General features: G+C 43.0%; 1 protein-coding gene across 1 annotated transcript in view; it reads left to right on the forward strand.

The window, feature by feature from the left end:
• LOC124622987 overlaps positions 1–26335 on the forward strand; it is a 95650-nt gene extending 69315 nt beyond the window's left edge. Inside the window, exons 6-8 of the mRNA XM_047148777.1 lie at positions 3793–3847; positions 4935–5090; positions 26138–26335. Coding sequence (XP_047004733.1) covers positions 3793–3847; positions 4935–5090; positions 26138–26223 — 297 coding nt within the window. The 3' untranslated portion in view covers positions 26224–26335. The remainder of the gene's footprint in view (positions 1–3792; positions 3848–4934; positions 5091–26137) is intronic.
• The last annotated feature ends 643 nt before the right edge of the window (positions 26336–26978 follow it).

The following is a 26978-nucleotide window of genomic DNA, read 5'->3' on the forward strand; positions in this document are numbered from 1 at the left end:
AGTGCAGCTGCAGGGTCCCTGAGAGCGCGGGACCAGTAGCATGTGATACCGGGTGTTTATAATTAAAGTGCAGTTACACGCAGGTCGCCCGCCCGGTAGGCCGTGCGGTCTAACGCATGGCTTTCCGGACGGGAAGGAGCGCCTGGTCTCCGGCACGAATCCGCCCGGCGGATTTGTGTCGAGGTCCGGTGAACCGGCCAGTCTGTGGATGGTTACCCAACACCTGTTTGTGAATATTGTATAGATATTGGGAGTTAATGATTATAATGTGTATTTTGTGTTTAAAGGTTTGTTAGTGTATAACGTTAGTGGGTAAGGAAACATAGATGATTACGAGGGCTAAGGCGCGCTTAATAGAGACAGTTCAGGGCGCAACAGGGGTTGACAGAATGGCAGTCATGAGAGGAAGCAACGACAGCTTACACGAATTAGCGGCAGCGGAATTCGAAAGAGAAAACAGCTATTGTCGGGATCGAACAGAGCGCATGGCGTCAGCGGACAACATGGAGCATGATGCAGGGATTGGTGGGCCATTGGCGAGTCCAAGAGGTGCAATCAGGCCCACTGAACTGGTGATACTCACGCGCGAGTTCGGCAGTGGGTCACCGCGGGGCAAACGTCGCCCATGAGCAGCATGAATGGGTTACGTACAGGAGGATCGGAACGGATTAGTCCGACACTGTCGTACCGAGCAGGGTTTGGACCTTGCTCGACAGGAGACGAAAGAATGAGCAGGGGATCACCTGCAAGTCATGACAGTAGTTATCATGCGGAAAGGGGAGACTTGGAGGTTGACGGTTCACGTATCGCTGGATTCTTGGAGCGTATGATGCAGAAGATTGACGCTAGTACGAAAGTGATGCAGGAAAGAATTGAAACGTGTAGAAAGGAGAGGCAAGCTAGTCTGGAAAGAATCAGTGAAGAAACACAGAGCAGCATATAGGAGTGTAGAAAGGAAACCAGGGCGCAGCTTGCCATCATAAAGCGTGAAACATGCGGTGTGAAGGATGAAGTAAAAGCGTTGCGTGAGAAGTTGGAGCGAGAGATAGCCGAAGCGAAAAGAACCGCCAATGAGTCAAAATTAATTGCGCGGAGAGCCTAGAGAATAGCGAGAGAAACGAAGGAGGTCACAGAGAACACGACCAAGGCCGGCAAAACTGTTATAAATAAGCTGCAGACTCGAGTGAAAAAGATTGAAGAAACTGTGTCGAGCAGGAAGGAGGAAGCCGGAGAGGCACCACTGATGGCAGAATTTGCCGAATTCAAACGACAAATAGAGAACAGGGTAGAGGCACTGTCAGTCGACAGAACTTCTACAAATGCAGGATAAACTGGAGCCGATATTCAGACGGTATCCACGGAAGAGGTAACCTCGGAAGTACGGCAACGGGACACAGTATCTGTCACAGGAGCTGTGAACCGACGTGATAATGAAGCACGCATGCTGGAAACCAGACCGTTAGAACGTCAGGGCAGCTATGAACCGCGAGTCACACGTACGGAGGTACCGCGTGTAATAGTGATTTGCTGGAGGCGGAGTTCAGTAGCAGAACAACTGGCGCAAGCAATTGCTACCCGCTTAGGCGATCCACCTCGCACTTGCAAGAGTCACAGGATATCCAGGAGGCGCACGCGGAGGTAGTTTATGAAAACATCGAAACGCCACCGCAGAAAGATGAAACTAGGCAGTTTGATTATAAACACTTTGTCGGTACGCAAGTTCCAGCACTATAAGGATGATAATAATACGTTACATCCAAAAACGTTCATTGGACAGTTTGATCTAAAGTTACCACCACAGTGGCCGTTAATGTACAAACTTGACTTTGTGTGTGCGCACTTGGAAGGTGCATCAGCGGAAAGTATGCGTAGTGTTGCTAAAGGTTGCAGAACGTACCAAGAGTTCCGCGACGCATTTATGAGCAGATATTGGTGAAAGGAGACCCAAAGCAGAATTAAACAGGAAATCCTTACGATACACGACTTCGAGAGCTCAGGTTTCTGAAGTGTTGTGAAATTTTTTGAGTACATGCTGAAAAAGAATCGGTATCTGGACGAACCGTGCAGCCCTGGGGAGATTATACGCGTATGCTATATGAAGTTGCCACTTACATATCAGCAGACGCTAGCTGGCAGATGCGGAAATGACGTAGAAGCATTTAAGGGCATTCTTAGGGAACTGGAGTTTGCCTATAACGAGCAGCAGGTGCGTGAGAAGAAGAAGCAAAGGGAACCGCATGAGGAAGGCCAAGACGCGAATATAGAGAGAAACAGAAACCAGATGAGGAATAATTATGCCGGTAACGGTAACAATAGGGGAAACAACCCACAATGGCGCGATAATAGACGACAAAATTTTCCGCCACAGGAACGTAGGTGGAACCAGGGTAATAATAACTGGAACCCAGCCTATCAAAATGGAAGGGATCAACTAGTGCAGAACTGGAGAGCGAGTGAAGACCGCAATCCACAACCTGCACAAATAATCGAAATACGTCCGGCAAACCCTGGGCGTACGCAAAATGCGCAAAACAGACAAGAATGACTAGGTCAGCACACTCGGCAGCGGAAGAACGTGGCCGGGAACAAAGTAGTGTATAATTAGATTAGATTTTTGTGATTTGTTGGCGATGTTTATTTGTATTAGTATAGGCAGTGTTTTATTTGTGTTTTGTGATTATTTGTTTTATGTTGTGTGTATTTGTTTTGCTATTTTTCATGTGCTTGTCTTATTTTGGTATGGATTGTGTCTATATTATGTGTTTGATGTTAAATTTTGTTGTATGGGGACCACTGGGTCGCTTAGTATAGAAAATTTGCTTCAGCTATGACACAAACAATATTTAGAAGTATTAGATTAATTATAGAAGGGGTTATCTTATGTAGATAACTTCCTATACGAAATTTTATGGCAAGGCTATTGGACAGGAGAACTTTCAGGACAAAATCTGGATCTGTGGTGGATGGATTTTGGGTGTGATGAGCGTGTTGTGATGTGGTAAGTGGACATTGCGTCCCATCGAATGTGTTGCGTTTCTTGAGACGAGTACAGGGTGTGATGTCCGACGCGGTGGTGTTCAGGACCCATCCGTTGCGTTATTAGCGTATGGCGATAGTGGGTGTTTCGGGTGATAATTATGAGGTGGTCTGTCCGACGTAGTAGTGTTCGAGACGCACCTGTTTTCTCCATTGTGTTGCTAGTGTGAGTACGGTGATCAAAACGATTATCCGGTGGCCAGTCAATCGCAATTAGGCGATAGGGACGCACCAAACATGGATAATTCGTAATGGGAGCGATGAGGATGTTGTGTGAAAATGCAAGTTTTGAGCCGCCATAGAAAGACGTAAATCAGGTGGCTGGTCGCACACAATAGCGTGATCGGCAGACCTTATTGATGATTTGCGCCGTTGGAGTGTTGTAGAGACGTATTACCGACGCTAGCCGAGTCAGGGCTTAACTATTTGAGTTAAGCAGAGACACTAAAACAACACGCCATTCAGTTTAAAGGAAGATAATGAAGTTCACCACAAAAGATAGATGCTCTGAAGTCCAGCCATGAACCTTGACCGCTATCACTGATTTTTACTTGCTGTAACGTGCAAAACTAACTCTTGTTTTGTTCAATAAGCATGACGTTGAATTGAGCCTACCGTTACAGACAGAAGCAGACTAGGAGCGGAAAACCAATACCATAACCAGTCAAACAAGCACAACATCAAAGGGGTATCGGAGAAATTCGGAGTTACAGTAACCTACAATAATGTGCAACAAATGTTTTTAATTGTTCACAGATAATAGCAGCAACTGAGCGACGCCAGGGAAAGGAGTTTACTATAAAAGGTCACGGTATGTTGACGTCAACTGTAGAAAGTAGAAATTAGTAGTTAGAGACCATGTGGTGACGGGATGACTAAATTAATAAACGTTTATTTTATCCGCAGGAGAAGACCATCATGCTTGTTTCTGTAATTTTGTTTTGAAAATTTTGTTTTAGAAATGTCTTTCTGTAAAATAATTGTAATATATTGTACGTGACGACGTAAGAGTGGTTCAAGTGGCTCTGAGCACTATGGAACTTAACATCGGAGGTCATCTGTCCCCTAGAACTTAGAACTACTTAGACCTAACTAACTTTAGGACATCACAGACATCCACACCCGAGGCAGGATTCGAACCTGCGACCGTAGCAGCAACGCGGCTCCGGACTGGAGCGCCTGGAACCGCACGGCCACCACGGCCGGCTGACGACGTAAGAGGAAGTGGCTTAGGCAATACGTAATCATGTATAAAATATCGTATCCTTAGTGAGTGCAGTTACACTTTGTGGCGGTGACTGACCAGCTGACGACGAGCGGGACAGCAGACGAGAACCACGAGGGAACTTCGTCCACATGAGCACGTTTGCTGCTGCTGCTGCTGCCACTGGCGGATCGTGAACGCTTCATTTTTGCACGTTTAATTACTAAGACGTGACAAGTACTGGACGAACGAAGTATACGAGCAGTGTGAGAGTGAGGTGGACCGTGCACTGATTTATATAGGTCCTGCCTAGCGCGTGTATGTAGCCGCGGGGGTGTGACATAGAGAGATGACACTATCCCTCTCTCTCGCACCGCGCCACGGCAATAGGAACTAGACACGCACCACGTGGTGGATACAATGGGTGCGACCTTCTTGTTGTTGTTGAATAACGGTGCTTTGGAATGGTGGTGGTGTTATGAAAATATTTACGAAAGGCTATGCCTAGCGCGTATATGTAGGCGGGGGTTGTGTCTCTGACGTCATGGGCGCCATCATGGATAACGGTACTTTGGAATGGTACCGGCATTGGAATGGTACCGGGCTTGTTCCAGTACTACTATCAACAGCTCTAATTACATGTGCTGTACATGCGACCACCTCTGGCCCACAGTGCAGCCAGCACTTGTTCCAGGGGGAGCGGCTCTCCATGTCGGCGTTCGCCAGCGCCTGGCTGGACAGCCCCAGAAAGCTGCACCGCTTGCTGCTGGTCTTCATGCTGCGCTGCGCGCGTCCACCCACCATCACTGTCGGCAAGACGTACACCCTCTCCAAGCGCACCTTTCTCCGGGTACGTATCTGCACCACTGCCCAACTGTTAAGTCAGCTCAACCAGACACACTAGACTGCTCTTCCCAAACTGCATGTCGGAAGAGTTAAAGAATGGGAGAATGGGGTGATGCATACCCACAAGATGTTCACTTTGTGACACTTTGAAACTTCGGATGTCACTGAAATAAATCCCTCTTAGTTTTGTTGCGTTGGCTTTGTATGTTGGTGAAGGAATATTTTTTTTTTAAATCTTGCCTCTAACGTCTTGTTAGTTTCGTTGTCCTGCAGAGAGATAGCAACAATAAGGGAGCACTCCAAAATTATGTCCGACATTGAGGTGCGTATAAAATAGAGGCGCATCACTGAATTCTTCTCTGCTGAACTTACTGAGCCAACTGAAATCCATTGACACTTGCTAAAGGCGCAGAGAGGCGATACAGTATACGGGGCTATGAGAGGCGGAGGGTACTGCATTTCAGTAGTGGTACAAAGCATGTACTGTCACGCCCTAGTCCACCCTGCACAGCTGCCATCCCTCATAATAAGCAGCGTCTCCATCCCTCATAATAAACAATGTCTCGATAAAATCACCCGTTATGATTAGCGGATTACAATCAAGGAATTGTGCACACAGATGAATGTCTGCTGTAATGCTTTGTACAAGATGTTATGCAACTTGATTGTTGAAAATGTTTACAGGTTGCTTACTCCAGATGTCAACACGAGACTGAAAAATAAACGAATGGAAATTTTTCGGGACCTTCTGGAGCAGTAACATAATAAATGGAAGTGATACGTAGTATCGCTACTAGCAACCACGATCCAAAGGACAGTCAGTGGAGTGATGACTTCCGAATTCCCCAAAAAAGAAGGGGTTCAAGGTACAACAGTCTGCAAACAAAGTAAAGAGCACAGTCTTCTGGGATAGGTAGAGTATAGTTCTTCTGGTTGTTTCGGAGCGCAAGACAACGGTCAATTCAGAAGGTCGCAACAAGAGACCAACTAGACTGAAAGTCAAAAATTCCAGGAAGTAGAGGAAAGAGGAAGAAAGCTTCTACTTGTAACATGAAAACCCCTAGTCCACCACAGTTTTCTGGCCATGGATCTCATTCTCAAATTTGGATGGACTGTGCTGCAACATCGCCCGTACAGTCCATCTTTTGGGCCTATAAATGAAGCCCGCATTTTCCAGACTCAGATGCTTTCGTCAGAGCTATAAGACAGTGCCTAGCCACTACGATGTTGCGACTGAAAGGCGTGGACTGATGACAAAGATACGATCATACGGTTGTTCTCGCAGATATGCGCCGGCTAGCCGCACTTTTTACTAACAGAACAAGCTACATTATACCGGGCGGCGAATGTTAAATAAACTGGTAATTAAGGGTGTTTTCAATATACACAGGCTTTTTATTAACAGAACAAGGTACGTTATACCGGGCGGCGAATGTTAAATAAACTGGTAATTAAGGGTGTTTTCAATATACACAGGCTTAGCAACACTATCAGACTGCACGCTAACGATTCTGAGACATACAAAGTTTAGGACGACTTGGACTGCATTCACATTTGGTGTAATTAACGTCAGACCTGACAGTATCTGATTACAAGATTTTATATAAATATAACTTTAGGAATAACAGTAAAAAGTCGTATGAACTGGGAAGAACACATAACAGGAATCTGTATAGAAAACCACATGCAACTCTCTTGTGAGGCTATCTCTAGTGTATTAAACCAAAGTTGGAAGTTCTTATCACGTAGATATGACAGCAGATATCGAATTCTTAATAAGTCAGCATAGCCAGTATGGCAAATCGGCGGAAATGGTAGGATAACACAAATGGGAATATTTGGAAAAAAAGGCGACTTCATGCACGCGAAACACTGTAGGGTAAATTTAGAGGAAGACTTTACAACAGTTCTGTCGCCAGTATCGTACATCTCGCGTTGCTATGAAATTTCTCTCTCTTTAACATGGTCCATTTGCCAGCATGAAATGTTCTTTTCATTTCGTGCATGTATATATGAAGGGTGTTTCAGATTAGTTGTTCGTCTCATATATTTCCGAGATCCTCGATAATATCGTAATTATGTTTTCGCGCAGATGAAATCCTCACTAAACGAAGTGTAGGCTCTGGTCATGGCTATATTCATGCTATGAAAAATTCAAATGGCTCTAAGCACTATGGGACTTAATCATGGTATGAAGATATCGGTACTAACTGCGCTTTTTTAAATAGAACTATGGAAATTTCTGCTCCATGATTCGTACATCTGAAAGAGATGAATTCAAACGTGTTCCACTTTCTGAATTCAGATAAGTAGTTTTGAAGATAGCAGTATTTATACCTCAATATTTCTCTGCTTTGAGCAACAAATTGGTTGTTATCACGCAAAACTGTTGCGTCCGGTTGATGGGACTCCGCTGATAGAGTCTAATTAATGTCATCTGTTACAATTTTTAAATACAGTCTTGGTGGCAGCTGATGTTAACTTCTGACCGATTTCGGTCTTTTAATTAGGGGACATCATCAGAGTGTGCACTGTAATAAGAAAAGTAAAAGTGCTATATTACATAGACAAGTCAATGACGTAGACGTATACTCTAAAACGATGTATCATTACCCATCTGGATGACGGCGATGGCGCCTAACACGCTGTGGGGGCCTCAGTCATTGTAACTGATGCTGATGGCTAAGCAGCCACGAGTTATGTAGGGTAGAGAGACGCCGCTCCATAGCATAAGGCATCGGCGTCAGCCAGTAGGGAAAGACTTACATATCGTTTTGAGTCTTCATTTTTAAATATTTATGTTTTAAATTTAATTAATTCATTTATGGTTCATAATCTATGTTAGAGCCAGCCACATAAAATGCATTAAAATTTAGTGTAATTCGTTAAGTGAGGTCCAGAGCTACTGGTATTTATTCGTAAGAAAACCAGGTGTATGGCATATTGATACGAAACGATTTTTACCATCAAATAGATAACAAATCTTACAAATGCAACTCGTTATTCTAATAGTTGTGGCTATTCTAATAGTTGTGACAAAACCGTTGAACAGTCGCACAAATATTACTTTATGATACCAGTAACGCCAACGATTTTACAAATGACGTGTATACGATTTTAACATAATTTCTACATTTTTACTGCTCTTCTTAAGACGACCATTCAAGTCATGAGACGCCTAAATATCAGTAAATAGAAAGATGAAGACCGTAGCTCGTGGTCTTGCGGTAGCGTTCTCGCTTCCCGCGCATGGGGTCTCGGTTCGATTCCCGGCGGGGTCAGGGTGCTGTTGTGTCGTCATCATCATTCATCCCCATTTCGGACGGAGGAAGGCAATGGCAAACGACCTCCACTAGGGCCTTGCCTAGTACCGCGGTGCGGGTCTCCCGCATCGTCCCCTACGCTCCTCGGAATATGGGATCTCATCATCATCATCAGAAAGATGAATATCTGTCGTGCGTTATTATTAAAACCAAAAGCCGTCAACACCCTCAACAGAAAATCATGACTAACCCGATCAAATGCATGATAAAAATCAATAAAAAGTAAACCTCCCGACACGGCAATAGTGGAAACGATAGAGATAAGATCACGACATTCAGCAACGGGAGCCAAAAGTACGACCCTGGACACAACTTCGATAATGCGCGATAATGTCAGCAAGCAAAACCGACAAGCGACTGTTTATCACCAGCGCTACGACTTTATAATCAAACTCGAGTAGCGTTATCGGTCAGACCTTATCCACGGACAGATGTCCCGTCTTTTTGGGAATTGAAACGATTTTTACGAGCTTAAAGGAGCCACAGATATGTACCCCTTGCACAACTTCATTCACCATAGATGTTACCGTATCTCCTATCAGAGGCCAAAACCGAACACAAAATTCTTTGGGAAGCCCATCCAAATCCGGTGATTTGCGGGAAGGAGACCGAACTACAACGTCAGATATCTGATCACTGTGAAAAGTTGCCAAAAACTCCTCACGAAGAGCTGGAGTAACAACACTGTCAAAGAGGGAAATAAAATCAGCAGACGGTATACCGTCTGATGCCACTCCTATGTAAAGATTGGAAAATACCGGAAAGTTCATGCGTTATATCAGGTTGGGATGGCCACTAACGTGCATCTATAGGACGAAGGGTAGTGAGACATGTCCTCTGAAATCGCGTTCGAAGCCGACTTAGATTATACAGAAATTTTTGAGAACATTTCTCTTGGAGTACAGCGTTTTTTTTTAATTACGTAAAATTGAACGTCAACAGTCACAACCGCACGAAACTTCTTTTTTTATGATGTTACCGATTCCGGTCTGTTTTAGACCATCTTCAGACCTCACACCATGATGGTAGATAGTGGCTGTGAACGGAGCAGGCGCTACGACTCTACGAACGCTGACTCGCCGTGTCGTGGCGCCTGCTCCGTTCACAGCCACTATCTACCATCATGGTGTGAGGTCTGAAGATGGATTAAAATATACAGAAACAGGTAACCTCATAAAAAAAGAAGTTTCGTGCGGTTGTGACTGTTCATGTTCATTTTTAAGATTATACAGAGACGCCAACTCATCATGGAGAATCGAATGCAGCTGAGATCGCAAACGAAGACCATCTAATTGTAGTCTTTTGGGTTGCAGGAGTTTCGCCTTCACACGATGAACTTCCATAAGTCTTAAAGGGACATCTCGAGCACTATCATAAAGACCACGAAGGTCAGTATACTAAAATTCCTGAGTCCTCATTTCAGCCGCTTTACCAGCCCTAAAGCGACTGAGTGCAGCGACTAGTCAAAATTTAGCAATGTCATCCCACCATTCCATAATTGAGGGATAACGCACTGTCTAACCGATTGCCTGCCCCACACGACAGCAATGATATCATCCAGAGAGAGGTCCGCCAGACGTAAGATGTATCCGCTGCAGGACATGGTTAAGAGCCACTGAAACAGCACAGTGATCAGTGAAGCTGGCAGGGATTACATCAACTGACAAGAGTTGGCTGTATAAGGAAGCAGACGAACAAAAGTGGTACATTCGACTACTAGAAGTACTGTAAAATATGTAAAATGCATACCTGCAGATCAAGGAATCCTGTAGACTCAATGACGCCAGTAAATCATTAAGTTCACGACAATAGTTATAGTTGGGAGTCCGAACCACACGACGTAAGATGCAGTTGAAATCTGCCCTCATCAAAATCTTTGGCGGATTTTGACGAAGTAAATAAATGACTTCCTCCTTATAAAAGTTTGAGAGGCCATATGTACGACCAGATCCAGATGTAGCATAAAGAAAAATTAAGGCATCATAGAAGCGATACCCCATACCCTGACCGTCGTCATGCGTATCAAAGTCTGTCGACGGAATGCCATCCATGTAAAGCACGGCCATGCCAGTAGAATTTTCTTGCGCAGTGTTAAAAAACATAGAATACCCAGGAAAAAACGCATCAGATAATACTTCTTGCAAAAACACATCAGCTTGGGAATCATAAACAAACCGTCGTAACGCAGCATGCCATAGTGGAGAGCTTATCCTGTTAACATTTAAGGTAAGAAACGTATACATCTACGTTAATTAACACAAGTAAGGCATGAAAGCAGAACTAGAAAAAAATGTACACATCACGTCCCACTCTCCCCAGCACCGGCAGAAGGCGCGGATGAAGTTACAGGATCTGAATCCTCTCGACCGGAAGGTGCAGATTCCATGCTTTGTCTTTTTCGTCGCGACGCTGCACGCTCAGGTTGAAAACATTTCACACCACTCAGTGACAACCTAACTTCTTGACGCGGAAGGGTAGCGGCTCATCAAAGACCGCTGTGGGGAGGGAGGAGTCCCCACTCCACGCAACGGAAAGCGAGAAATACCACCGGGAGCGATGAAAGTCATCACCAGGTAAAGAAGAGACTAGCGATGCAGCGTCTGAAGCTGTCTGCATCATCTGACTGCCCGGAAGAGAATCCGTAGTAACCTGTTCTTCTGTCGTATAAGATTGAGGAAGAGATGGCATTTCACTAGAACACTGGAATGGCGGGACACCAGACGATGTTTCCGGTAAATCATCGGATCCCACCGGAACAGACGTTTGTAGAATGGATGAGAGGACGCACGTGCAACATTCATTTCAACATCAACAGAACCAACCTTGCCAACCCTGGCGAAATAAGAACCGTAGTTATCGACGGTAATCATAGCATCACCACTGAATGAAGCACCACCCACCACCACCACCTTCTCGGAGAGGCGGTATTGGGGCGGGGAGGGGAAGGAACGGGAGGGGGAGCGGGGGGTGAGTTTAAAATCTTCACCATTCTGAGTCCGCCGGTGTTTAAGTTGTGCTACCGATGCCGGCGCATTAACGGCAACAGGTGCCGCATCTGGACCTGCCGGTAGCGGCTGAAAGTCGTGCGGAGTGATGGCCAACGTCCTCTAAAGCTGGGAAATACTGACAGCAGACTGCGAAGACACTAATTCAGCTAATGGCAACGGACGACGTTTTCCATAGGACGACTTTAAAACCTTAAAACGGCGGGGACAGTGGATAAGAAATGGCCACTTTCATTGCATAGCAACAGGTTCCTTCTTGCCCTGCTTATGTTATATGATTCCGGTGACCACAAACATTCAGGTGTGAAAGTATATTCTTTTGAACACACATTTCTGCGGTTCGTATACCACAGCAACATAGCAAGCAATGCTTAACAGACCAGCTTTCCCGCTTAATATACCGAACGGCTCCATAAGGAAACATAAGAAAAGAATCGTTCACTTCGGGTGGAAGATTGGAAACTCTAATCGGAATATACTCGATCACCGCATTTGCAAGGAGGACAGGATTAACGGAACCATCACGATGATTAAACATCACCTGAGAATCAACCCGAGAAAGACGCCGGTCTACTTGCAAGGGGTCTGGAAACTTCACAAAAAGTGCGTGCAAATCAGAATCAAAATAATCAGTATCTACTTGATCAGATGTAACACGAATCGGAACAACCAACAAACAGTGAACTTCTAGAGAGCCGGGTTGCACATGACGCGTACTCTTGTCAAAACTGAAACGAACGGTACCCCGACGAAAGTGTTCTTGAGAGAATGGACAGACATCATGCCGCGGGCAGAGAACGCCGCCGCCAGAGCACACCAACGACGAATTCCGCTAGGCAAGAATGATGTAACACCGACTGATACACACACGAGACTACGTACACGAAAGTTCGACACACGCGGTGCTGCTATACAGGCGGAAGCAGGAACAACCTGCTCACTCGACTCGCAAGGCAGAAAGGGCTACGGAGATGGACATAGCCTTGATAATATCTCTACAAAATCGTAGCTTCACAAACGATTTTGAACGAAAGATGATTTGACATGTTTCAAGATTTGGTGGTGTGACGTGTGCTGACTGTGGTGTGCTCTCCTGCACTTGGTTGGGCCACAACTCAGCTCTCATATACTGGGCTGGCGGGACACCCGGCTGCGCGGCAACCGACCTGCCTCGGGGAACGAGTTACTGATTCTTCCGAAAGACGGAGCCTTACAAAAATTTTAATTTGAAAATCAGAGTGTTTTATTCTCAGCAATTGTTTTACAAGTCATTTTAGCACATTGCTTGGCTAAGTTTTAGTTCATGGGGGTCATTTTTTTATTTATCCGACACGTGTAACTATAACACGCAAAACTTTAAAACAACAATGTTAAGGCACAAAGTATGTACTACTAAAGTGAGCGCGGGTTTTGTACAGATGCAGGTACAGTGGTTGGACAAAAATATGGAAACACTGCGAGAAATGCTTTCTTGAACATGAATGCAGATGCTAACCAAACCTGCAGAATGTGTTGTTATATTTGAGCACGGACCAGGGCCTTTGCTAGGTCTTCTCCCGCCCTCGGCGAGAACTAGAAAAATGACGCCCCTTCTTTTTTTCCTACTATCGGTCTCCCCAAATCCGAACCCTCCATCACCACCAACATGCAACGGCACCACAATGTAAATCTCCTATTATACTTATAATCATTAATCTAAAGTGACAAAACGTCCTCATTTTCTGGGGACAGTCCTCAATTCAACCCGACGCATGAAAAATGACCTGCGGAGACAAAAGCAAAACGCAAGGCAGTGCATGAAACCCGCTCGAGGGCTCGACATATACGAATCAAGATAATATTTGTTTATATTTTGTACTCCGTAGTGGCTGTTTTAGTTTTGAGGTAGGTAGAGGCAATGTGTTTGCTTTCGTCAAAGTAAGTAAAGACTTATTAAGTAACTCTTCCATATGCTTCTAAAAACTATTCGATGTTTCAGTTTTTCCTCTTTTTCATTTTTTCTCCTCATTTACTCAATTTTTTCGCTGTTTGATTTGAAATTATTTTTTCTGCCTTTTACCGCCTCTAAAATTTTGCCGCCCTAGGTAGCCACCTAGTCTTGCCTAATGGCAAATACGGCCTAGCCATGTAGGGCACCTGTGCAATGCCCTCAATACGTTCCAAATGTGGGTCGTGGTCAGAACACTGCTCTGTATAAAATATCGAATAAAAACACTTTCAGCCGTCAAAGTTTCCAATTGTTATCTTATTTGAGCAACCAGTTTCAGCGCTACATTATGCCATCTTCAGGCCCCTTACCGACGTCAACGAAGAATCCCATCTCTGGTCCAGTCAAAAAGGGGCCAGCATTCGGTGACTGGTATCTGCAGATTTTTAACACTGCAATCCCTCCGATCGTCACTTGCAAGCAATGTAAAATTTTGTCAACCGATCTGATCAAAAACTCTCAGAACTTTTTAGCTTTTGTAAAATCATTAAGCTTTGAAATCATCTAGTCATTCGCGGAATATAATGGAGAGAAGGACGAAATACTAAATTCGGTCTTCCGAAATTGTTTCACCACAGAAGATTTTAACAGAGTTCCTCTTTGAAACTTCCTGGCAGATTAAAACTGTGTGCCCGACCGAGACTCGAACTCGGGACCTTTGCCTTTCGCGGGCAAGTGCTATACCATCTTAGCTACCGAAGCACGACTCACGGCCGGTACTCACAGCTTTACTTCTGCCAGTATCTTGTCTCCTACCTATCAAACTTTACAGAAGCTCTCCTGCGAACCATGCAGAACTAGCACTCCTGAAAGAAAGGATATTGCGGAGACATGGCTTAGCCACAGCCTGGGGGATGTTTCCAGAATTAGATCTTCACTCTGCAGCGGAGTGTGCGCTGATATGAAACTTCCTGGCAGATTAAAACTGTGTGTCCGACCGAGACTCGAACTCGGGACCTTTGCCTTTCGCGTGCAAGTGCTCTACCATCTCAGCTACCGAAGCACGACTCGCGCCCAGTGCTCACAGCTTTACTTCTGCCAGTATCTCGTCTCCTACGCACACTCGGCTGCAGAGTGAAAATCTCATTCTGGAAACTTCCCCCGGGCTGTGGCTAAGCCATGTCTCCGCAGGAACCTTTCTTTCAGGAGTGCTAGTTCTGCAGGGTTAGCAGGAGAGCTTCTGTAAAGTTTGGAAGGTACGAGACGAGATACTGGCAGTAGTAAAGCTGTGAGCACCGGCCGTAAGTCGTGCTTCGGTAGCTCAGGTCGTAGAGCACTTGCCTGTAAATCGCAAAGGTCCCGAGTTCGAGTCTCGGTCGGGCACACAGTTTTAATCTGCCAAGAAGTTCCATATCAGCGCACACTCAGCTGCAGAGTGAAAATCTCATCCTGGAGAGTTCCTCTTTTCAATCATTGAACGAACGTCGAAATGGCAGATATTGAGATAGACGATCGTGGTGTAGAAAAGTGATTACAATCGCTTAGTAGTGGAAAGGCATTAGGATCAGGTGAGGTAGCTGTAAGATTGTACATAGATTACGCGAAAGAACTTTCTCCCCTTCTACCAGCAGTTTATTGTAGATCGCTGGGGCAACGAAGGGTACATAACGACTGGACAAAAGCCCAGGTCATTTCCGTTTCCAAGAAAGGCTTAGATCACATGAACACAGCTACAGACCTATATCGTTGACATCAATGTGTTGCAGAATCTCCTCTCTAAAAATCAACATAGCTTCCGCAAACAGAGATACTGCGAAACTGAGCTCATTACGTCCCTCCATGAGCTCAGTAGCGCTGTAGACAACGGTGCTCAGGTTGATCCTGTGTCCCTTGACTTCAGGAAGGCATTGATATCATCGCATACTAACGTTACGTGAAAAAAATATTAGCTCGTCGACTATCAGACCTGATTTGCAACTGTATTCAAGACTTCCTTGTGGATAGAACTCAACATATCGCTCTTAAAGGAATGAAATCGGCAGATGTAATTTTCGTAATACCTCAAAGAAATGTGACAGGACCTTACTGTTTACATTGTATATAAATGATACAGTAGAAAGCGCCGGGTGCTCTTTAAAGCTATTTGCAGATGATGCGGTTCCCTATAAGATAGCAGCAACGCCAGGAGACAATATAGATTTGCAGAATAAACAGCAGAGGATTGATGGATGGGGCAGGCTCTGGCAGTTAACCTGGACGTAAATAAATGTAAGATATGTAAGGCAGCAAATTTTGCCACCATACATTTAATGATATTTTTAATTCTTTTCGATTTATATTTACGATGCAGAATTAGAGTATTAAACATGTCACTGGCTATTATTGGCTAGCGCTATGCACTAACAATTTCTGTAGTATTCCATGTTTGGGAGTTAGACCTGAGTGCTGACAGAAACGACGAAGTGGGCTATCCTCAGAAACCGCTATTGGCTAGACGGGTTGGGAAAAGCGTTGTCGTGTTCTGCAGGGGCGATCATAAACTTCCCTGAGAGAGAACAGAGCGAGGAGGTGGCGATTTACAAAGCCAGAGCCCACAGATCCCCCGTAGAATGGACAGTGCAGGTGGGAGGAAGCACTCCGGTGGGCAGAAAAAAAAATTCGGCATGTGTATGTGGAAAAAAAGCCTCGAGGGCAGAACAAGGCAAAAAGAAATCCTTTTTAGTGCGAAGGAAAGTGCGAGCTCACATACTACGGTCACGAGCTGGCCACCAAGGAATCTTCTCACAGAAGTGCCGGGGCACACTTCCCACTAACAAGTAGAGACGCGTTTTTGATTGGCGGTGCGCTAAGGATGTAGGAGGGGCAATGGAAACTTCCAGCAAATCTTCTGAAAGGAATATGAGCTTCAGGTGGTGGTGGTAAGTTCCTATGGGACCAAACTGCTGAGGTCATCGGTCCCTAGGCTTACATACTACGTAATCTAACTTTAACTTACGCTAAGGATACTGCACACACCCAATGCCCGAGGTAGAACTCGAACCTCCGACGGGGGGTAGCCGCGCGAACCGTGGCAAGGCGCATCACACTGCGCAGCTACTCCGCACGGCTATGGTACCTAATCCAACCTAAGCTAACCTAACCTAATATTGCAGAATAATTTATTTAAATGACCAGTTATGCACATTTCAAGGGTCATCTTAAGATTATGAGCTCTGTAAAGATATGATAGAGCTGTTTAACCAGGGAAGTCAGCCTATACGTAACATAAATACAGATCAGAAATACTGAAGCGTGATATTTGGCTGCAGCTATACATGACGTGTACCAAGGATCAGAAACACAATAACGTGGTGTTTACCCGTTTGGCTGGAGCTGGTGGCGTGGGGAATAGCTCTGTGTGGTCACAATGATAATTCTACTAGTGCCTGCCTGCCAGGCGTTAAATACAGTACCAAAACGTGCGCATTTGCTGCAGTACGTCACCTGCAGCCGATGGGAATTTAACTTACGTAAATAACTTAACTTTTGAATGAACTGTAAAAAAAATAGGCTAGCTGGGCAACTAGCACTGTGCAAATGTGACTGTTCAAACAAATAATACAAGTTTTTACTAATCTTGCTACAAATTTATGAAAGACTTTAAAATAGAAACACCAATAGGACCAACTGTAAGATCGTTGAATTCCACCTGGTGACCCTTCTTAGCACTTCTGAGACGCCGTTTCCATAGAAATACCGATAGGATGGCTATTGGAGGACAAAGATAAGCAGCAAGGTACCATTTCCATGGAGACACTTCATAACGCGCTCATGTGACAAGATGTCTGGAGGACGCTGTTACCATGGAGACGTCATTCAGGCGGCCGTTAATGGTTACAGATGTGTTTATCGAACGCTTTTCCTAGAGAGATCATGCAGTTGCAATAGCCGTTGGCCACTGTGGATACAACTAGAAAACGTTGTGGCAACTGCGATGAATCCGCCTTGTATCGACGTAAATACCATTGCAGGTGTAAGTTGATGTTATATCATACGTTGCTTAAAGTTATCAGCACTAGAATGCTCTTAAGAACATTGAAGTCATAACTGGGTGGGAGAAAAATAGAAAACACTTAATGCCAAATAAGTTACAGTATGAAAGAAATTATGTAAAGCATTATGTTCCCTATGGGGTGGTCTCGCGGTGGTCTCGCGGTTCTAGGCGCGCAGTCCGGAACCGCGCGACTGCTACGGTCGCTGGTTCGAATCCTGCCTCGGGCATGCATGTGTGTGATGTCCTTAGGTTAGTGAGGTTTAATTAGTTCTAAGTTCTAGGGGACTGATGACCACAGCTGTTGAGTCCCACAGTGCTCAGAGCCATTTGAACCATTTTTTTTTGTTGGTACCTTAAAAATAGAAAGAAAATGTTTATGATGATTGTTAGACATGGTCAGGTCCTGAAAATTTATGGTTCCTTGATTTTCATATTTGAGTGTGAAAGCTATATCTGGGAATGCATCATTCAAAACAGTGGTTAAATTATTTAACTCTTCTCTTGATCCATTCTATAATAAAAGTATGCCATCTATGTATCATTTGTAGCACACAATTATTCTGAAAATTTGCAGGTTTTCTCCAAAAAAAAAAGTGTTTTCTAAATGACTGACAAAAATATTGGCAATTGAGGTAATTTTCCATTGCTAGGTTATCATTCTATCTATAAGCCCTGTAGTCGAAAGAAAAACTGTTCAAGATTAATGTAGCCTGAAGGAGTTTAATGAATTCCATTGTTTCTTCACAGTTCATAATACTGTGTTTTAGCAAATTGTTTTTAATAATACCAATAATTCTGGCTATTGGAATATTTGCGTATAGGTTCTTGATGTCTAGTGAAACAAATTTAGGTGGGACAGTTAGAGGTAATTTTTGTTGTTAAAACATAAATATTTTTGATATTTGAGTTATTTCCAAAGATGTAAAATTCTATTAAAATTTCATTTAGTTTTGTTTTTTTTGAGAATATATGGAGGGCAGTTACTGTTATTAACTAGGGGGCATATTGGCTGTTCAGTCTTGTGTAATTTAATTTGTGAACTATGTCTAAGCAATTGTAGGTTCACACATTTTAATTGTTGTTTATCTTCTGATAAAAATAAAAGAAATATTGTCATAAATTAATTTTCTTATTGTGGACTGAAACTTAATGGTTTGTTCTTTAAATACTTGTGTTAGGATATTCTCAGTGAAGACAACTAATTGTCTTGGAGATGTATTCTCCTTCTTTAATTATATCCAGAGTACTACTATTATCCACTTTTGTAATTCTGGAGTGATGTGATTCCAGTTTCTCATTAATACTTTCATTAACTCTATTTCTTGAAGATTTTCATTTTTGTTTTTCAGCTTCTTTTTCTCTATTATTTATTTGGTTTTAATAGCAGTTTTATATGTGGCTTGTTTACTTAATTTTTCGCATTTAGGGGTAATTTTAACATAAGCAATAATGCATTTTATGGTTGAGTGATCTAATGTGGAAGTTAAATTATACTTAGCCCCTTCGTGAGTAATGTCATTTTGCAAGAAGAAAATTGGATGTCTGTTACATTCAATACTCATGGATAAAATTGGTTTGTGGAGGTTGGTCAAAGGGAACCTCTAGTTACTGATTGATAAGATTAATTTTGCTGTAATTCTCACTAACGCACTCTCATATATAATTTTTTTTCATAAATTTCGTTATTCAGTATAGAAGTAATAGTAGGGACATTTGATTACTGAGTGAGGGATGTACATTCTGAGTTCCAAATCATCCTTCTTTTTATAGACATCTCTAATTTTATATGTCATCCATAGGACGCTGCTTTTCCATTGTTCAAAGGAGGAAACATGAGAATTAGTATTAATTTTCGGCACTTCATGTTTGATCTGATGCTAAACATCACTTGTTGAAGCTAATTTTGAAATTTAATTTCTTATTTTTGGTTCTCAGTATTTTAAAATATGCAAAAACCTGTCAAGGTAAAGCATTCATAATTTTAACCAAAATAGGAAGGAGGGAGCAACGATTTGTTCTTAGTGATCAGTTAGAAAAGACGGTCAAAACTGCAGAATCATTTATTAGAATGACCAGTTTCGACACATTTAAATGGTCATTTTCAGATTATGACCACAGTATGCTTGTTAATTAGGTAGGTCAGCCTTTACATAACATATACGAGGATCAGAAATATTGTAACATGATATTTCGCTGGAGCTTTACATAATGTGTACAAAGGATCAGAAATACTATAATGTGGTGTTTATCCATTTGGCAGAAGGCAATATTACCCATAGCCTTGGAATTTGGATACTATTCCTAAAGGAACATTGTTGAACACATTGCAAGAGCTAGAAATTTTCAAGAAATAGCCTTTTTCGACTTTTTGGAGATACAATATAGGAAAGGCTACTGCTTCTTCGCTCTTCATTTTTTCGAATGTTATCTATATGTTTGTTATCAAGGATTTTTAGAAAGAACCAAATATTTTAATAGTTTTTATCACTTGGCTCATCCTATAATTCCAATATACTTGTTATAAATTTGCCACCATTACGAATTCATATTTTTTATTCTTTTTATTAAGCTTAAACTTAAAAAAGAACATCATGCTTTACATAATTTCTTTCATATTGTAACTTATTTGGCATTCCTATTTTCCTCCCACCCAATTACGACTTCACTGTTCTTTCGAGCATTCTAGTGCTGATAACTTCAAGCAGCATGGCATAACTTCAACTTACACCTGCAGTGGTATTTACTTCGATGTAGGGTGCATTCATCGTAGCTCTCACGTCGTTTTCTAGATGCATTTACGGCGGCTAACGGCTGTCGCAACTGCATCATCTTCCTAGGAACAGCGTCCGATAAACACATCTTTAGCCATTAACGGCCACCTGAACGACGCCTCCATGGTAACAGTGTCCCCCATACATCAGGTCGCCTGTGGCCGACATGCAGCATCTCCATGGAAACGGCATATTACAGCGTCTCTTTGACTACCAGTAGCCATCCTACCATATTTCCATGGAATCAGTGTCGCTAGAAGTACCAAGACGCGTCACCAACTGGCATTCAACGATCCTACGACTGTTTCTATTGGCGTTTCTGTTTTAAAGTCTTTGATAAATTTATAGCAAGATTATTGAAGACTTGTATTATTTGTATGAACAGCTACATTTGAAGAATCTGTACGTACAATTGACCTCATTTATTTCTTTTTTTTTTTTACTTTTTATTCCCAAATTATAATGTAATTTACGTAAGTTAAATTCCCATTGACTACAGGTGATGTAATGCAACAAATTCGTACGTTTTCATACTGTATTTAACTCCTGGCAGGCAGCCACTAGTAGCAGTTGCCATTGTCATCACACAGAGCTGTTCACCACGACGCCAACTCCAACCAAATGGGTAAACATCACACTATAGCGTTTCTGATCCTTGGCCCAAGTTATGTATAGCTCCAGCCAAATGTCAAGCTGATGTATTTCTGATCTTTGTATGGGTTACGTAAAGGCTGACGGCCCTAATTAACAAGCACTCACGTATCTTCACAGGGCTGATAATCTGAGTATGGCCTTTGAAACTTGCCGAAACTGGTCGTTTTAATAAATGATCCTGCGCTCTTGACTGTTTTCTTTTTCAATTTTTCGGGTGATTGGCAGATACATGATCGATGTAGTGGAAGGTAATTTTTTTTGTAACGGGCGCTGGGATTCGTCGTCTGAGCGCAAACGTAAACGCCGCGTGGCACACTTCCCTATGGAGATCGATCGAAGGCAATTCCATCTGGGCTTCAACCTAGACACTACGCCGGCGAGAGAATCAGGTGGTTTCATTCTGAGAAGTGTTGATTTCGCCACAAGCAGCACGTGAAAGTCGTTTCTCTGTGGATAGAGTTCTTATTGTTATCACTCGAGTAACACTTCTTTAGCTCTCTGTAGAGATTGACACACATGAAAGTGCTGCTTTTCGGAAGAATGCTAGTCGAATTTCAGTTCGTGACGACGATGATGATGACGATTTTGGTTTGTGTGGCGCTCAACAGCATGGTTATCAGCGCCCGTACAAATTCCCAATATTTACACTTCCCAGCCTAGCAATTTTTCTCAGTTATGATGAAATGATGAGGACAAAACAAACACCCAGTTCGCTGGCGGTGAAAACCCCCGAACTGGCCGGGAATCGAACCCGAGACCCCGCGTTCAGTTCGTGACTACTGAGCAAATAGAAATCTTGGCTCGTGTTCTCTCGTACTACGGTAATTTCAGCCCTAGGAGTTTGCGGACAGCATCTTGCGTCCACTGTGTAGGCAGAGAATTACAGGTATGTCACGTACATCTGTTCAGCTTCCAATGCCCCAACGATCAGACTATCAGTACAATGTAACTGCAGTCCGTACTATAATAGGTGATATGTGCACTTTGGTTTGAAAGACAGGGAAACACTCACAATAAGTATGTTGAGTTCCATTTGCTTGTCTACTGAGATTTTTCTCAATGCGATAGTCATGGTGCAGGTCTTCTGTTTGTCACCTCTAATCAGCACCTGTTAACTTCGTGTCCATCGGTCAAAAGGAAGTTAAACGTATGCTCTGCCAGCCTCGAAATTAAATTTAGAATGGAGTGTGACAATGCGTACTCCAAATTTTTACAATTTTTTGTACTCCATATGTTTTTTTCAGAATAAATAATGTATGGTATCGAAGCTGTTATTGATTATAGTAGCATCCCGATAGGAAGAATTCGTTTGATGTGCTAAACTGAAGTGAGGTAAAACAACAACACGATACTTATGGAACTTCTTAGGTGATGGTTGTCAATGGCAGGATCGTTTTAATCATTTGTAGGTGTGGGAGTCCCACTGCGGAGAGAACTTTAGGCAACCACGCTTAAACACGGGATTTACAGATATTGCGCATACATAGGAAAAGAAAGCCACTACTATATGAGGGCTATTCAAAAAATTCCAGGACTTTATCCACAAAATTTTTCTACACTCACCTTATACTTATTGCGCATGGTCTCCTTCGAAATACTCCCCTCCGCAACTGATACTCCGCTCCGAACGCCGTTTTCACATCCGGAAGCAGTCTTGGTGCGTCCCTTGCTGGATCGCGCGAAGCGCCATCTGCGAATTTTCTTTTATCTTGGAGGAGGAGGAGATCAGTGTTTAACGTCCCGTCGACAACGAGGTCATTAGAGACGGAGCGCAAGCTCGGGTTGGGGAAGGACGGGGAAGGAAATCGGCCGTGCCCTTTCAAAGGAACCATCCCGGCATTTGCCTGAAAGGATTTAGAGAAATCGCGGAAAACCTAAATCAGGATGGCTGGAGACGGGATTGAACCGTCGTCCTCCCGAATGCGAGTCCAGTGTGCTAACCACTGCGCCACCTCGCTCGGTCTCTTTTATCTTGTCTATCGTTGCAAATCTTCGTTCTTTCTACGGGGTTTTCAACTTTTAAAATAAAAAAAAGGCCGCAGGGACCATGTCTGCAGAGTACGGAGGATGAGGCAGCACAGTGCTTTCTTTCTTTGCGCAATAGTCACGCATCAACAAGGACGAATGCGCTGGTGCGTTATCGTGATGCAAGAGCCATGAATCTTCTCGGCACATTTCGAACCGTTTCCTTCTCACATTTTCTCGCAGACGTCGCAACACGCCTTGATAGTACCATTGATTAACTGTTTGTACCTGTAGAACGAATTCATGAAGAACTAATCCTTCAAAGTCAAAGAGAACTATCAGCATGGGTTTGACATTTGACCTGATCTGACGAACTTTTTTGGTCTTGGAGACCATTTTCTCCCCTTTCCCGACCCTTTTGAACATCAAACCTTGGTCTCAACATCATAACGGTAGACCCACGTCTCATCACCAATTACGATTTTCTTTAAGGCACATCTCGTTTTCATTTGCGCGATCGGAAAGCTCTTCACAGATTGCGATGCGAAGGTCCTTCTGGTCTTGACTCATGATCAAATGGCTCTAAGCACTATGGGACTTAACATCTGAGGTCATCAGTCCCATAGACTTAGAACGACTTAAACCTAACTTAACCTAAGGACATCACACACACCCGTGCCCGAGGCAGGTTCGAACCTGCGTCTGTAACAGCAGCGCGGTTCCGGACTGAAGCGCCTAGAACTGCTCGGCCACAAAGGCCGGCCTTGACTCATGAGCCATGGTGCGAATTGAGCGGCAAAACGATGCATTCCAAGATATTGTGTCAGGATTTTTTTTTGGCATGATCCAACTGAAATTTCACACTCTTCTGCTATCTCTCGGACAGTCGGACTTCAATTCGTTGACGTTCCTGACATGAGCATCGTCGGCAGAGATCAAGGGCGTCCTGAACGATGGTCATCTGTTCCTTCCGTCCGGCCATTTCTAAGCCGTGTGAACCATTCGTAACACCAAGTACGGCTTAAGCGCTCATCACCGTAGGCTTCTTGTGTAATTTGGAGTGTGTCTGTAAAAGTTTTCCTGAGTTTCATGCAAAATTTAATGCAGGTGTGTTGCTCCTCTAATTCTGCCATCTCGAAATTCGCAAACTATATGACACAACGTTCTACTCAGTATAGCACTGAACAATAATTAACAGACATGCAACAATGAAATTTCCGGCAGCTACACGTTAAACACAGGAGTGTGTATGCATGCCAACGGCATTTTGCTTCAACACAACATTGGCGCGAAATTACGAATGTTCCGGGATTTTTTGGACAGACCTCGTGCAAATACACTATTGATGAGAAACTGCTGGAAACACTATCTGCTTTAAAATATCTAGAAGTAACTATCCAGTGCGACCTTAAGTGTAATTACCAAATAAAACAAATAGTAAGCAAGGCAGATGCCAGACTGACATTAAGAGGAAGAATCTTAAGGAAATGCAACTCATCCAAGAAGGAAGTGTTTTACGACACTTATTCGACAGATTCTTGACTATTGTTAAGCAATATAGGATCCTTACCCGATAGGCCTCATAGAAGATGTAGGGAAGATGCAACGAGGAGCGGCGCGTTTCCTTACAGAATCCTTTAGTTGGCGCGAGAACGTTACAGAGATCGCTGCGAACTCAAGTGGTAGACGTTACATGAGACGCATTGTACATCACGAAGAGGTTTACTGTTGAAATTTCGAAACAGTACTTTCCCGTACGAGCCGAACTACAAACATCTCGCATAATGACCACGACGAGAAAATTCGAGAAATTAGAACGAATCCAGAAGCTTGCCGACAGTCATTCTTCCGACGTGCCATTCGGGAATGTAACTCAGCAATAGGTGTCAATTATTGGTGCCAGAAGTACCCTCCGCTACACACCATTAGGTGACTTGCTGAGTATGACGTAGACTTCTCGATACTGCAGTACACCGACTTTCGCAAGTTCGTGTCATTTATATTCGTTAAGATATTTTTGCTCGTCATGGTTTTATTTATAACTCTTGCCTATATCTTTTAATTGTACTCATGCTAATAATCATGCTGTTAAGCGTCCTAAAGCCCCTGTAACAAAAGTCTGTTCCCGCTTCCGGAGGCAAAATCCCAAGAAGTAAATGCATATTTAGTATTGATATTCAAAACTAATATTCAGTGTTAAAAAGAGGAAATCGTTAGCGGAAAGTAGTCTGCTCAGTTTGTTTGATACCCATATCCATGGTCCCCGTGGGACACAATGGCAGCTGGAGAACTTACAGTCGACAGACAATAATCAGATTTGACTAAAATGTCTAGGATTTTCAAAGTCTTTCGCCTGGTTCAGCAGTTTAAGTGAAGGCAGGCCCAGGCAAGTACAGCGTCACAACTAGTGCTCGCTGAGGGTGGCAGCAAAGTTAAACAAGAACAGTTGACATGAAGTGTTACTAACGGGTCCGACTTTTAACGACCAGCACTTAGAGGCCGGCGACCATCTTATCACGTCCTTAGTATATATAGTATATTGGTGGCTCATGAGACAGTAATTTATGTAAGTTGCCAATTAATAATAAGATAGGTAATCATGCCGTCAAAGGTGCCTCCCGCAATGTCACTATTAACTCTTGAGCAAAAACGTTTGGCGACGATCACTATGTAAGAATACTAGTGAAACCCACCGTAACCACTCTAGGATCTTGTAGACCAGCGAAAGATGACGGATACAATAAACGTTCCAAAGTAGCGTGTTCTCGAGTGTACTTTATATTGTTGATCCACCAATTCCAGTAACACAAAAGATTGTGACGTATTGTCTCGTACTGCTATTACATTTCTCTGAAAAGCAAGTCATTCAGACAAATTGTACACTCATCTTAATTCTACACACTGCAGAACTGATTTACTCTTTTTGTCCGTCTACACCGTAGAACTTTTTCACTCGTTTTGTTCTATCCTCCACTTGATTTATGGTTAAAGAAGCTACTGCAGAGGTTATAAACAAGGAAAGAACAGTTCTACGATAGTTTGCTGTAACTTACATGCTTCGTTCTCAGAGGAAGAAAAAAATATATGCACTTGCTGATATTTACTTTGGTTTTTGTATTCTTGTATGTCTAAGTTTTTGTCGTTACATGTTGTTAGAGAGAACATCTTTGTATTTATAAAGATTAGTTATAACTCAGTTATTTATATTTTGACTAGAGAAAATTTTAGTTACTGAGTGAGAAACAATTTTATGTTAACTGTATGGTATAAGAGCATAAGAAATAAGCTTACTGATACTTTGCATGCAATGTGTTCTCATATTACTTTCACTATGCTGTAATTAAAGAGAACCCGTTTTACTTCTTTCTCTCAGATACTGAATGGATCGTACACAATGTTCAATATGCTGTACCAGTTCCAGAGGAAGAGGTAATGTCAGTCATGGAAATGAATATTTGAACTGGCGGATGACAGACGTCAACTTCTTACTGCTTTGTATTAGTGTAGTTTAAGTAAAGATAGTCTACCACAAAATGTGTAAAGAAACTAATTTTATGAAGATAAAACGTAAACAAGCAGCATCGTTGTCTAAAATTCATTTATAGTAATCCTCTCACTGTAGTTTTCATTGCCTTAAGTTGAATAATTGCTCCATTACGTTTGTTTCATTCAGGACTGTAAAGAGAAGCCTTTGCTCATTATGAGGACAAGTAATTGTTCCGATGACCTAAAGCAGGCCCTAGCACAAAAATACTATCGGCAAAACTGCTTATGAAAGCAATAATGGCATGAGACCACGTTCTGCGAGACAGTTGGTACGTGAAGTACGCTCAAAAAACAAAAAGAGAGAAAGAGCGCTGTCTGTGGAATGGTAGACGTTCTAGTCCTCCTCAGGCACACAGTTTAGTGTCATCACTCATCGTATGTCATCAAATCAAGGTGAGGAACTAGATATCTCATGCGTTAAGTTATTGGGTTCCAAGCCGTCTGGCAAAGTTTAAATGCCTTCCCCCTGCACATAAGAGAAATGAATTCCGCAAGCCTGTCCGGTCCATTCATTCTCTGTAACCTTTCGCCTTTCTTTCTTATCTGCAGAAACATAAAACTGAAGGTATCTTTAATCTTCCCTGGCATTCACTGAAATCTTTATTTCATCCTCGTCTGTTCTGTCGTATTTTTTCAAGTGCCACATGGTTTGAAAATTACTGAAATTA

Source organism: Schistocerca americana, chromosome 7, assembly GCF_021461395.2.
Source record: "Schistocerca americana isolate TAMUIC-IGC-003095 chromosome 7, iqSchAmer2.1, whole genome shotgun sequence".
NCBI classification, from domain to species: Eukaryota; Metazoa; Arthropoda; class Insecta; order Orthoptera; family Acrididae; genus Schistocerca; species Schistocerca americana.